Here is a 14,049-nt window from a genome sequence, read left to right on the forward strand (position 1 = left end):
TTTGAATTCTGACTCTGTCCCCCGGGGTATTAGCTACCCCTCCTAATTTGGTGTCATCTGCAAATTTTATTAGCATGCCCTCTATTCCATTATCCAAGTCGTTGATAAAAATATTGAATAGCACTGGGCCAAGGACAGAACCCTGTGGCACCCCACTAGTCACTTCTTTCCAGGATGAAGATGAGCCATTAGTTTGCATCCTTTGAGTTCGATCAGACAACCAATTAGAAATACATGTAATATTAGCATTGTCTAGTCTACATTTCACTAGCTTACTGGCAAGAATATTATGGGGCACCTTGATCTACCAAGCTCGTCACTTTATCAAAAAAAGAGATAAGATTGGTCTGGCATGACTTGTTTTTCAGAAACCCATGCTGACTTTTTGTGATTGTAGTATTCCCTTTTAAGTGCTGGCAGACCATCTGTCTAATGATCTGCTCCAGAATCTTCCCTGGTACTGATGTCAGGCTTACTGGATGGTAATTATTAGGGTCCTCCTTTTCCCCCTTTTTGAAGATGGAGATAACATTAGCCCTCCTCCAGTCCACTGGGACCTCTCCTGTTCTCCAGGAGTTCTCAAAGATTACAGCAAGTGGTTCTAAGATTACTTCTGCCAGTTCTTTTAATACCCTGTGATGCAGTTCATCAGGCCCTGGAGATTTGAATTCGTTTAAAGTAGCTAGGTATTCCTTCACTACCTCTTTATTTATTTTGTGTTGCATTTCTCCTACTGTAACTTCTGTTTCTTTTTCTCCTGGATGAGCACCATTTCCTTTTTGGGAAAAGACTGAGGCAAAGAAGGTGTTGAGTAGTTCAGTCTTTTCTCCATCTCCTGTTAGTATTTTGCCATCTCCTCCATGCATCCTATCGTTTTTCTTCCTTTTGCTACGGACATAACCAAAAAAGCATTTTTTGTTGTTTTTAACCTCTCTGGCAAGCCTCAGCTCATTGTGAGCTTTAGCTTTTCTGACTTTCTCTCTACACATCCTGCTTATTTGTTTGAATTCCTCTTTGGTGATTTCCCCCCTTTTCCACTTTTTGCACATGTCCTTTTTAAATCTTAGCTCAGTTGAAAGTTCTTTAGACAGCCATCCTGGTTTCCTTAGACACCTCTCATTTTTCCTCCTCATTGGAACTGTTTGAAACTGTGCCCTCAAGATCTCACTTTCAAGAAACTCCCAGCCATCATGCACTCCTTTCTCTTTTAGTATTTCTGACCACAGGATCACACCCAGTAGATTCCTAAGCTTACTGAAATCTTCTTTCTTAAAATCAAGAATGCGTGTATGACTATGTTTAGCATCCCTTTCCGCTGTATAACAAACTCCAGGAGAACATGATCACTCCCACCTAAGGATCCTACCACTTCCACTCCACTAATCAGGTCATCATTATTGGTTAGGAGCAGATCTAAAATAGCAGTTCCCCTTGTTGTTTCTTCCACCTTCTGGACCATGAAATTGTCTGCAAGGCAAGTGAGAAATTTGTTGGACCTGATTGTCATGGAAGAGTTTGACTCCCAGCAAATATCCGGATAATTGAAATCTCCCATTACTACTGGCATGGGGGTCTATAATATATCCCCACAATTAGATCAGTGTTGTTTCTCTCCCCTTTTATTTTTACCCAGATGCTCTCAGTCTGGCTTGGAGGATTTAAGTCATGGACCTGCTCACAGCTGTAACAATATTTTACGTATAATGCAACTCCTTCTCCTTTCCTATTTGATCTGTTTCTCTGAAATAGGTTAAACCCTTCAATTCTAATGTTCCAATCATGAGACTCATCCCATCAGGTTTCAGTGATGCCTATAATATCATATTTGTTTTGCTGTATTAAGAGTTCAAGTTCATCTTGTTTATTTCTCATACTCTGTGCATTGGTGTAGAGACATTGAAGGCCATGGTGCATTTTCTCTGGCTGCTTCTTTAAGGTTTTTTTCCTCCTGCTGTTGCCTTCTTGACCTATTTGCTCAGTTCTCTCTATAACCTTTGGACTACTATCACTATCATTTTTTGAACTTCTAACTGTTTGAATACTGTCTCCCTCCCGCACATAACTCAGTTTAAAGCCCATCAGGTTTGTGAGTCTCCTGGCAAAGATGTTTCTTCCTACAGGCGTGAGGTGCAACCCATCTCTTGCCAGCAGTTCCTCTTCATGAAACAACAGACCATGGTCCAAAAACCCAAATTGTTTATGGCAGCACCACTGACAAAGCCAATTGTTCACCTCCACTATTCTTCTTTCTCTCCATGGGCCACGTCTTTCAACCGGGAGTAGAGATGAGAAGACAACTTGTACATCCAGATCCTTCAGCTTCTTTCCCAGAGTCTCAAAATTCCTTCTGATGTCCTGGAAGCTTTGTCTTGCTGTGTCATTTGTCCCCACATGGATCAGAAGGAACAGGTAATGATCAGTGGGCTTAACAAGTCTCATCAGCCTCTCAGTGACATCATGAATTTTTGCCCCAGGGAGACAGCATACCTCTCGTGACATCTTATCAGGTCTGCAAATCGCTGCTTCTGTTCCCCTCAGCAGGGAGTCTCCAACCACAACTACACGTCTCTGATGTTTTGCCATTTTGTGGGCTGAACCTTCTATTGCTTGCACATTCTCTGAGGTCTGACTCAGTTGCTCCTATGCATCTTTCTTATCCTCGTCCTCGCTGAGAAGGGAGAGAACTTCAAACTGTAGGTTTAAGCTCAAAGAATGCTCCCTAGACACTCTACTTCATTGCGTCACATTTTTCCAATTGTGCAAATCCAGCACTTGAGAGCAGACATCTGCCTCAGAGAGACTGCCGATGTGTTCCTCACCCAGTATTGTCAGCTCCATTGTGTCGATGAAATCTTCCTTATTCCTAATGTCTTGAAGTGTAGATACTTGTGCCTCAAGCTGCTGGACCTTCTCTTCTAAGAGAGCAACCAACTTAGACTAGCTGCAAGTGTAGCTACACACATCTTATGGCAAAAAAACCATCCCACAGCTGTTGCAAGTAACTGCAGCAACTCCCCCAGCAGTCCTATTTACCAGTTAAATAGTGCAGGGCCTCCTGTAAGAATTTCTCAATCCCCAAAGTTCTCCCTTTACCTACGTAGACAAGCCCCTGTATACGGCACTCCAAGGACCAGACCTAATGTCTGAACCCCTGGTCCTTTGCCAAGACTTCAAGGTACCTTCTACTATCCCTCAAAAGATATGTCCTTATTGAGTAAAAGGAACTACGTGTGCCGTTAGGTGTGCACCGCTGCTTCCAGAGAGTGAGCAACAGAGCTAATAGCAAACCCCACCTCTCAATTAGCCCCGCCTCTCAGCAAGCACATGGCCTAAACAAAGCCCTGCCTCTCAGCAAGCACACAGCCTAGTACTCTCCATCCCACTCCTCTTTTCTGCTGCTACTCCTTCTGCTGCTTCCAGAGAGAGGTTTATTGTATGTTCAAGATTTATTGTATGTTCTTCTCTTGATACTGGCCTGTTGCTGTTTTCTTTCTCTGCTGTAAGTTAGTATGTGCAAATGGCAGCATTCTGAAGGTCTCTCAGTGGTCTGCAGTCAATTATTGACATTTGCAAATCCCATTGCACTAAAAGTTATTGAAAGCAAACTCAGTAGTATGGGATTGGATTATCTTTCAAACTCTGCCAACAGAAGGGTTTTTACCTTGACTTGAAAGTGTTATCCACCTTCATGACATCTCAAAAAGGTGACCATTGACTTGAAAAAGTGGAGGGTGCCTTCTGAGAGTGCTCAGTAAAGCTACGGGTCAAGGAAGCATTATGTGGAGAGGGCATTCACATTTTCATGTATATTTCTAGCATCTCTTTTGTTTTGCCTATGCAGACTAGAAATGTAAGTTGGCACCCTCTCAGCCTTGCCCTCAGCTGAGAGGCAAGCAGGGACAACCATTGGGAGAACTAAAAAGGAGCAAGTAATTCCCTTCCCAGCTTCTCAGAAGATGAATGACAAAATGGGAGGCAAACTGCATTTTCAGCTTGGAGTAAACTGATCAGAATATTTTGACTACAAACTGCCTTCCATGACCAGTATGAAAGTGAGAAAACATTCAGCTCAGCTATTCACCAGGGAATGTTAGTTGGAAGTACCTGCTCACCTGTCTCCAAATGAAAACCCATTTGTTCAATCAGCCATTTGGTCAATCAATACCCATCACCTACAGGCTGGGAGCATTTCAGTGCTCTCTGTACATTGTGTCACCCCATTTGGGTTGCTTGGGTAGTAAATTCACTGCTTGGGTAGTGAATAGGGTTGCCAGCCCCAGATTTTGGGGGTGGAGCCTGAGGAGGTTGGGGTTGTTTAAAGTGGGGGAGTTTAAAAGGATATAAGGGTACAGGTTCCACATTCCAAAATTGTCATTTTCTCCAGGGGAACTGCTCTCTATCTCCTGGATATCAGTTGTAATACAGGGAGATCTCCAGCCACCACTTGGAGTTTGGCATCCTTATGGGTGAAGCTAGCCCTAAGAATTCTAACTTGTCCCATCAATGATGTGAATGATGCAGGACTTCAATAAACACCTGATTTAAAGCAATCTTATTTACTATTTAGCTCCCATTTTAAGAGGGTTAAGTTGCCTTAATGGGAATTTCAACCAGGCACAGAAGCTCGGATCATACTGGAGATTGCTTACATGGGGAAAGAAATGGGTTCACATCATTTATCCATCACACTAAATCAGCACCGGCCCTCAGTGAGTGTATGAACCAGGACATAAAGGCATGCATAAATCAATCCATGATAGTATTGTGAAAGGAGCTCTGACTGTTTCCCTAGCACAGGGGGAATTGTGTCTTTAATCCCACATCCATACTATTTATTGCAGACTTCTTGTTTAATGTTTTACACAAAAATGTGCAATATCCTCGACATCCAAACCCAAAAATAGTGATTACAATTTATAAACAGTCCTAAAAACAGTGATATAGCTTCAGAGCTGTAGTGAAACAACTTGACCCAAATCAATGCACATAATCTAATCAATGGCAATGAATCACAACCCCGGTTTGAGACCCTCATTTAGCTAAAAGACAAGTGAGACCCTTACCTTTAAGAAACATTGAAACATCTTCCAGTTGAGGGACATTATCCTCTCTATAGCCACAGTACTTGGTTAGCAAAGGAAAATTCTTCAAATATTCTCGACAAGCGTGAGTAGGATACAGTTTAGTAAGTTCTCTGAACACGATGCCCCAAGTTTTTATTTCTTCAGGTGTATACTCCACTCTAGGGATTGGCTGGCCACTGAGAAAAAAATAGATGCGCACACAACAGTTTTAAAACAAGTACTTCTGGTTCTATCACTTCTTTGTTTTACTGCTTTCAGTTGTGATTCCATTGCTATGTCAGTCTACCTCAGCCTCAATAACAAATAGGAGAAGCTGTGTTAATCTGTATAAGCAACAGGAACAAGAATCCTGTGGCACCTTAAAGATTTACAAGTCTTTTATTCTACCATAAACTTCAACAGACTAGAATCCAATTGATCAGATGCAATGTAGCATGCCCTCACTATGCAGATACTTGTACAGAAGATAGGAAGAAGACAGACAGAAGTATCAAGGAGCATTTTGCAAAATTCAAACATAATCAAGAAAGTACAGAGACCATTCACAATTGTGATAATTGGCTCTATTTGTAGCTTTGAGATGCTAGAAAACCATTTTAATAACACTGATGACACCTAAGGAATCCCAAGTCTTTATTCAGCTTTTGATGGGATATGAAGAGAGATTATGTTAAACCTACAGATGGACTCTCAGCTTTTTCCTGTTGGAATCGCCTTGGAAGACTTTCACTGGCTAATTTATTGTTTTGTGTCATTTGTCAGGAAATTTTATGCCACAACCAATTTGTTTGATTTTTAAAGTTCCACAAGATTCTGTTATTCTTAGTGCTAAGTATTCCTTTAAGAATTTCTGCACTTAAGTTTTAGGGAAAACTTGGTTTCTTCCACTCTAATTTTCTATAGAGCTTTGATGTTATAGGTTCTCATGTCAAGAACAGATCCTGTGCTGTATGATCATGGGGGTGGCCTTCAAAAAAGTGAGTGCTGACTGTATACAAAGAAGTTACAGAGAGTATTCTTTGGTATTTAGAAAGCACTTGTACATGCCCAAAACATTTCAAAAACATTATCTTGTCAAGGCCCACTATAGACTCCTAGACAAAGATTCCTTCTGGGCATTGCTCCCCCTATCAAAATTCAACAAAAAATATATTTGCAGACAAATCACAAGACTTGCCCAGTTCTATGGGTCCCTAAGAGTGTCCATAGCCTCCAAAATATTGTCCTTTTAGCCCTTCTTCCTTAGCAGCCCAGACCTTTTTAATAGCAGCTCTGAAAGATAGGTTGGCATTGTCCGAGGCATAGATAGAAAAAATTGAAGATTTGGCCTAAGGACACATGATTCAGTAACCCAAACTATGCAACTCTAGGTCTGATCACACTGTCTGAGCGGGACACCTCATAAGAAGCTTATGTATCTTAACGTCCATGATGGGAGAAAGGCAGGATATAAATATAATACATAAAATAATAAATATTCCAATGGGTGCAGACTATAAATTTTAAACATCACTTTTTTGTTATTTCTTTGAAGTGAGTTGCTGAATAATCCTAGTTCCTACCATTGATAATGTATTGGAACAACTAGAAGTGAGAGTAGCAGAGCTACTAGGGTATGGAGAAGAGAGAGAATTCTGAATTCCTTGATTTTGTATGATATTTGAGGCAGGCTGCAGTTGATAGTCCCCCAAATGAAACAATTTTAGTACCAAAGCTGTTCACCCACTGGGGTACTAACGGAGAGAATCTAACCAATAATAGCAGCTCTACACAGGCTTCTCCTAAGCAACAACTGCAGAAGTCCTTGCTCATTTTGCTTGTGTTAATGACACTGAACTGTGTGTTCATTTAACATCTTCCAGTTTCTTAAACTGAGTTTAAACAAATGTCACAGTTAAATAGCAGGGGGGAAAAATGTCCAGACCGATTTGAAACTTGTCCACCACTTAAACTGAGCACAGATATGCAAAAGGAACTCGCCTTGTGCCTTTGCTAGATCCGCAAACATACAGTATGTTGACAGAGTGTGTGTGAGAGAGAGAGAGAGAGAGAAAGAGAGAGAGAGAGAGAGCGCCCTGTGGTGCAGAGTGGTAAGCTGCATTATTGCAGTCCAGGCTGTGCTCATGACCTGAGTTGGATCCCAGTGGAGGTCAGTTTCCAGTAACTGGCTCAAAGCTGACTTCGCCGTCCATCCTTCCTAGATCAGTAAAATGAGTACCCAGTTTGCTGGGGCTAAAGTGTAGACGACTAGAGAAGGTAATGGTAAACCACCCCATAAATATAGTCTGCCTAGTAAATGTCATGATTGGTCATCAGCACATGGGTTAGTAATGACCCAGCTCTTGCTCAGGGAACTTCCTTTACTGAGAATGAGGGAGAGAAACCCCTTCCACACATGTAGAATAGTGCACTTTCAATCCACTTTCACAATTGTTTGCAAGTGGATTTTGCTATTCCACACAGCTACAAACGATATTGAAAGTGGATTGAAAGTGCATTATTCTGTATATAGGGAAGGGGCCAGAGAGAGAGAGAGAGAGAGAAGCAACTGCTTCTACTCATGGGACACAAGCTTCCTTTTTCTATTTCCTTATTAGGTTTTTTTTTTTGTTTTAATTTTTATATTCACAAAGAGACACATACAACATAAAGACTCTTAATGGGCTTTTTAAGAATATTCTTTTTCTGCCAAGATTTTCCTTCTGTTCCAGAAAAGAAATGCTTCCCCACCACCACCTTTTTGTGCTCTAGGGGGAAAAAAAGACATCAAAGTAGGTAGAAACTGCAAGCAAGAAAAAAAAAGAAAAGCCTAAAATTGGAAGGCACATAAAATTACTATGTGCCGTCTTCATAGTGTGAAGAGTTTGGCCCATTACAAACAAAGAGAGAATGTGATTGGAATTAGCTTGGCTTGGAAGTGTGTGTGACAAGAAAATTGCAAAACAGCAGGTATTTGGAGGTTGCGCGGGAAATTTACTAACTCCTAGGGAAGATAATGAATTCAAAAAGTGGGCTTGATCTGCAAAGACAATATTTGAAAAAGGAAGTCTGTAACTGTTATGTTTGCAAGTGGAGGAATGTGTGCTATTAGCTGCACAGCAAGTCACTAAATCAGTCAGAGAAATGCTTGGAGGACTAATGAGGGCATGTTGGAATCTCCAGGGTAGAAATGGCAGAAAACAAGGGGGAGGATAGACAGAATGTAGACAAGAAAATCAATAACTAAACCAACTAATGAGTTCACACCGTCCCTATATACATTGGAAGCCATTCCTATCTTTATTGCGCTGGTCTTGAGGTAAATAAGACATTGGCCTTGAGAACAAGCTGTAGTTTTGCCCATAATTTCACAGTCTGGTTTGACTAGTCATGTCCTGCACCTGCATTCATGATGGGGTGCTTGCAGAAATTATGGTACACTCTGAGTAGGAGGAAATATAATCCAACCTGGCATGAGTTTGTTATAAACATTAGCACCATGCTAATTCTTGATATCTTTCAAGATTTGTATTGAGGCACCATTGCAAAACTGTTAGTTTATACTCTGTTCTTCCATTTTCTGCCATCAGACGAGACAGCCTTGGCAAACACAGTTTCAACAGCCGAGACTCTTCTGCTCAACTATGGGCCATGCAAGCTGAAATGACACTCACACTTTTTCTTTGAAATTGTGGGTACTTCCCCTAGGAGCAATAAAAAGTAGTAGTGTGGAAAGTAATATGTTGCATGATCCATTGGGTCAGAGCATGAATCTGTTCAAACCTGGCAAGCCTCAACTAAAAGCAACAGAAGATGAAAACTGACTGGGAAAGGGAAATCCTCACACACTGGGATTCCAGATAACTTTATATTTAATGATTCAGTAAAAGTCTACTTAACAGCTACTAAAAATGAAGTTGCAGATTTGTTTAAATAATCTTCTGGCAGATTGTTCTTCAAATATTGATTAAAGTGATATTTAATTGTATTAGAAAGGCAATGTGGTTCTTTAATCTCTCTGAAAAATCTAGTTTAACACAAAACCCAGGACCACTGCTAAAATTTGTGTAATGGATCATTCAACTGTACCCTATTGTCCATTGCTACAGAAAGACAGTTGGTTTACAGAGTGATCAGTTCACACAGCCTTAAACACATGGCAGTTGCTTGAAGGTTTTGCATTGTTGACTACTTCTGTGACTTTGTGCAGCCAAGTTTTCTGCCCACCACTACAAAATGCTTTTGTAGACATGTACCCGGGTTGGTGGCAGCTGTGGCAAACTGGTTTGTCAAGAGTAAGGGATCAATGTGTGCAAATATTTCCAATGACCATATGAATTGGTCTGGCACTGTGTTTGTGACAAAGCAGACACTAAGTTCATCCTCCTTGTGCCAAACCACTAGATGTGTGCCAGATATAATTGTCATTGTGTATTTAGTTGTGGCTTTTTAAACAGCAGTACAATTTTACCCAAATAAGCTGAAGTCACATTCTTCTTTTACCAATTTGGCTCTGTCAGCGTGCTCTGACTGGTAGCTGCCTGAGGCTGCCACCTGCCTGCTGTGAAGCTCACACAGAGGACCATAAGCAGACCATGCGGGAATTCCATAGGAAGAATCGGTACTCACTATTTATAGTTCATGGCAACATCTACAAAATATTTTCTTCTTTGCCGATAGACGTTGTCTTTAAATCCCTACATCAAATTAAAACAATTTAAAACTATGAGAAATGAAGTCAGCAAGAAGGAATCTTGACAGACACCATGGAAGCATTTTTTTTAAAATGTGTATTAGTACTCTACGGTCGTTTCCGCACCTCAAAATATCCTGGGTTGAGCAAGAGAAATATCCCTGTACAGCCAAGAATTCTGCACAGTTCCCGGTCTTAAAGCAAGTTTGCCCCATGATGTTTCCCTCATCCCAGGGTATTCAAAAACTGCCAAATTGGAGGTTCTTTTTTAAAAAAACAACAACCCAGGTGGACCTGCCAGAGCCTGCTACAGTACAAACAACAATCGGGAGCAGAACCGGTTTATTTTTCCCACCCAGCTGCCTTGTTCTCCCCACCTGATATTCATTCAAGCTGCCACTCAAAAACAACAGCCAATCAGAACATGGGACACTGGGCATGCTCAAATAACTTTCAATGTAAATACTGAAGTCCCGGGCTCATGAAAAAAAACAAGCTGGAGTGTTTCCTCCCTGTCTTCAATGAATTCCTTCAAAAAACAGGCAGCCATGCAAACGGACACCCTGGGATAAAATAGACCCAGGTTAAAAAACCAGTGGTACACAGGTATGATTTTGCTGTGCGGAAATGACCTAATTCACACCACACATTAAATTGTTCACAAATACAGTGGGAGTGATTTAGGAAAATGAACAGCCTTTCATAAAGACTGAAGTCTTCCCCATCAGTTGCCCCAGGCAAAGGCATGAATAGAAGCTAAATGAGCAAGAGGTTTGCAGAATTCACTGCAGCTTCCAGATTTGATAAGAACATTTGTAAAACATGCAGGCTTTCAACAGGAAAGGGGCTTTACAGTTTATCCATAGTCCATCATTCCAAAGTCTGTCCTTTTTGCACCAATAGTTCTATAGGTATGTGCATAATAAAAGTCAAAGATGAGCCAAATCAAGAATCCCCCTGGGACTTATTCAAAAGTAGACATATCATTTTGCCACAATTCATGTGTACAGGAGATCATACATTTCTAAATGGACAGCAAGAAACATAAATCCTATGTTCCTTTGCTTTTGTGAACAGAAATAGCAATAAAAACTGCTTTAGGTCTTTGGCTCAAAGAGCAACTGGCTATCCTGAGGGCTTCTCAGGCTAGAAGGCAAGATATATATTTAATAAAACTGTCCGTATAATCATAGTAAGCAGTTAGCTTTCCTCAATATAACTTGCTTACAACCTCGGGTAAAATTTTACCCCAAAGCTATCTTTCCTATAGAAGTGTAGTTAGAAAGCTTTATTGGTTGATCACAAGTCAAAATGAGCATTATTACTAGCACCCCTTTCTCTCTGATTGATCATACCTACAGCCAACTAAAAACCTAGCTTTCCTTCACAACAATTTTTGCCTTCAAGTAATCAGTCCCAGGAGCCAGGAGGGATAGCTATCTTGCAATAAAACATAACTTGTCCCCAAAAGTATGTGTTCCTATTCCACCACAGATTGCACTTTATGTTATTGGCTTCCAAGTCAACAGCAGATGAAGAATTATTTGCCCACAAAATGGAGTATATCATCCACTTCTTCGATACATGGCCATACATTATTCATACCTCTCCAAAACTTTGCATTGAGCTTGAACACAGATATACTGACACAAAGCTTTCAGGATGGAAAATGACAAGTAAAAACATAACACACAGGAGTTCTAAAAAGGTCTCTTCAATACTATTGCATATATCCCACTGACTTAAATACACACTCCATCAGCAAGTCGAAGGAAGGAAGGAAGGAAGGAAGGAAGGAAGGAAGGAAGGAAGGAAGGAAGGAAGGAAGAGCGAGGCAGAGCAGGCAGAGCGAGCAGAGGCAGGCAGAAGCGAGCGAGCAGGAGCGAAGCGAGCAACGAACGAACGAGGCAGGCAGGCAGGCAGGCAGGCAGGCAGGCAGGCAGGCAGGCAGGCAGGCAGGCAGGCAGGCAGGCAGGCAGGCAGGCAGGCAGGCAGGTGGATTAGCAGAAATCCCCCATCTCAAATGTAAATGGAGTTCACACAAGAAGAGGAGAGTTACTTCTGCCAATTTCTCAAGCTATATTCTTCTCTGATCTTAAATGTCCTTCAAATTTCAGGAACAGCTTTTCAGAGAGTATAGTGAAATATTTTAATTCAACTATTGCATGAAGTCAATCCATTCACAATTCATTGGTTCCAACCTTATGGATTTATGGTGCCACAAAATCATTATTTTTATTGCAACATAACACTTCATCTAACTTGTTGAGCTGGGTTCCAGGGAAAAGAATCAATCTACCAGCAAAAAAAGTTAATTTTGTGCAGAAAATTCAGATTCAGTCAACATCTGTGAGGATATGGACTTGTTTTTCAAGAGATGCAAGTCAATAATAGCCATGAATATGAACAATAACTACAGTGTATAACAAAGATTTGCTGAAGAGTTCAGCATTTATTTAAGTCCCAAACTCATATGCAACTCCTGGCATAGAAAGGCAATACTGCCACAGCTCCACAGACATTGCTGAGATTCTATTGGCTAAGGACAAGGCTAGTCTTGAACAATATAGCAAGCTGAGATAGCAGGACTTATGTCATGGATAAATGAACTAAAAGATGGTTTAAACCAATTTCTTGTTGATCACTAGGAATTTCATATATTTTCTAAAATGTTTCTGAATCTTCCTTAACATATCACAGATCTGTAAGTATGCATCTGTCCACCAAACTTCTGAACTGATTTCCTAGTTGAAGAGAGAATTATCATCAGAAAAAAGGAGGGTAAGGTATTTGGGATGGGGGTACAACTTTTTCCATATCTCTTTTCTTTAGGAATTTCATAAAGCAAGAGTCCCCAAAATGGTGCCCATGGGCACCATTGAACTTGACAACATCATCCTTGGCATTCACCAGGTGTTTTTGACAGCAGGAAGATCCAGAAGAGCTTCTGCCCAGCAAGGCTTTTGGAAATCTGATTGGCTGTGCAGATTTTTTAAAAAGTTGCTTCAGCAGCAACTGCCACCACAGCATAAGAATCTTCATAAGAATCTATATAACTAGAGGGTACCTGTATGTATATGAGAAAATATTTTTAAACAATGTATTAATTTAAAAATTCATCTTGTTAAACAGAGCTTCTGTCTGAGATGCTGAAGAGTTATTATTAAAGTAATGCCTAATCTCACTCCCTGACATTTTGTGGTGGGCTCCACTTCATGTGAAAACCATTTTGTGGTGACCACATCACAGGAAAATACTTGTGGTTCCCCGGCTTTAAGGAGGCAGCAGTGTATTGTGACATCAGTAGTCATATTTCAGTCCTTTGTCTTTGTCTATTTGTATGTCTAGCAACTAACACACTAGACACCATAACATTCCTCAGTTGAGAGGTGATATATGTTGCACGTATACAGAAAAACGTGTTGAAAGGATATGAAATGAAATGGAATCTTTGCATTTCTATGCAAAGCTTAAGAGAACACACAATAAACACAGGGATAATTCACATTCAGAGACCTTTACTAGGCATATGCAGCATGAGGACAAAAGGAAGAGGTAAATCCAATAGAGAATAGTGAAAAAAGTGTGAACAGAAGCCAAGGGAACCTAGTTCAAAGTGCCCAGCTAAAGTTTGGTTACAATTTCCATTATTTCATCCTCAGGGTTGTTGAGTAGAAGAATCATCTTTGCATTGGTAGAGAGATCGGTGAACCCAGCCGAGGTTAAGGCAGAGAAATTGGACCTAAAGATGTTATACTTTGGGCAGGAGAGCAAGATGTGTTCAAGAGAGTCAGTATAGGAAAGGCAGAGAGAACAATGTCGATCATGCCAAGGGATGTTTAAGAACCTCCCTTGAAGTAAGGACGATGGAAAGGAATTGCATCTTGCTCTTGAAAGTGCCCATCTAAGTTTATGGTTTGGGAGTTGATTCCGAGTGGGCAACACAGAGTTTTCAGGGAGTGATCCCAAAGTACAAAGGTGAACAAGAACTCTTGCTCAACAGGTATTGAAGTTCCTGATCAAATAATTTATTTTTTAGTTGGTGAGAAATCTCGTTAGCAGTGAGCATGAGCAGGGAGTCCCAGGCAAGGCCCAATGAGGAGATCTTAGCCTCGATTAGTAACCACCAATCAGCTTAAATCAAGACCTGGACTTGAAATGCTTTTTATGAGGCTTGGTGTACATCAACTATTGCCAATACAATTGGATATCTAAGTGCTGTCTCTTTAAATTAGTGAGAGTATTGGCTCAGCGGCACAGCTGCAGAGAATTTGAGTTTGGGTGTTTGACCTC

General features: G+C 40.8%; 1 protein-coding gene across 1 annotated transcript in view; it reads right to left on the bottom strand.

Annotated features, from left to right (window-relative positions):
- The window catches only part of TPH2 (tryptophan hydroxylase 2), a 79,979-nt gene that overhangs the window by 49,025 nt on the left and 16,905 nt on the right, over window positions 1-14,049 (bottom strand). The window contains exons 5-6 of the mRNA XM_048502520.1: window positions 9,693-9,760; window positions 5,064-5,260 (exon numbers count right to left, since the gene is read on the bottom strand). Coding sequence (XP_048358477.1) covers window positions 5,064-5,260; window positions 9,693-9,760 — 265 coding nt within the window. The remainder of the gene's footprint in view (window positions 1-5,063; window positions 5,261-9,692; window positions 9,761-14,049) is intronic.

This window comes from Sphaerodactylus townsendi, linkage group LG06 (assembly GCF_021028975.2).
Source record: "Sphaerodactylus townsendi isolate TG3544 linkage group LG06, MPM_Stown_v2.3, whole genome shotgun sequence".
Taxonomy (NCBI): domain Eukaryota; kingdom Metazoa; phylum Chordata; class Lepidosauria; order Squamata; family Sphaerodactylidae; genus Sphaerodactylus; species Sphaerodactylus townsendi.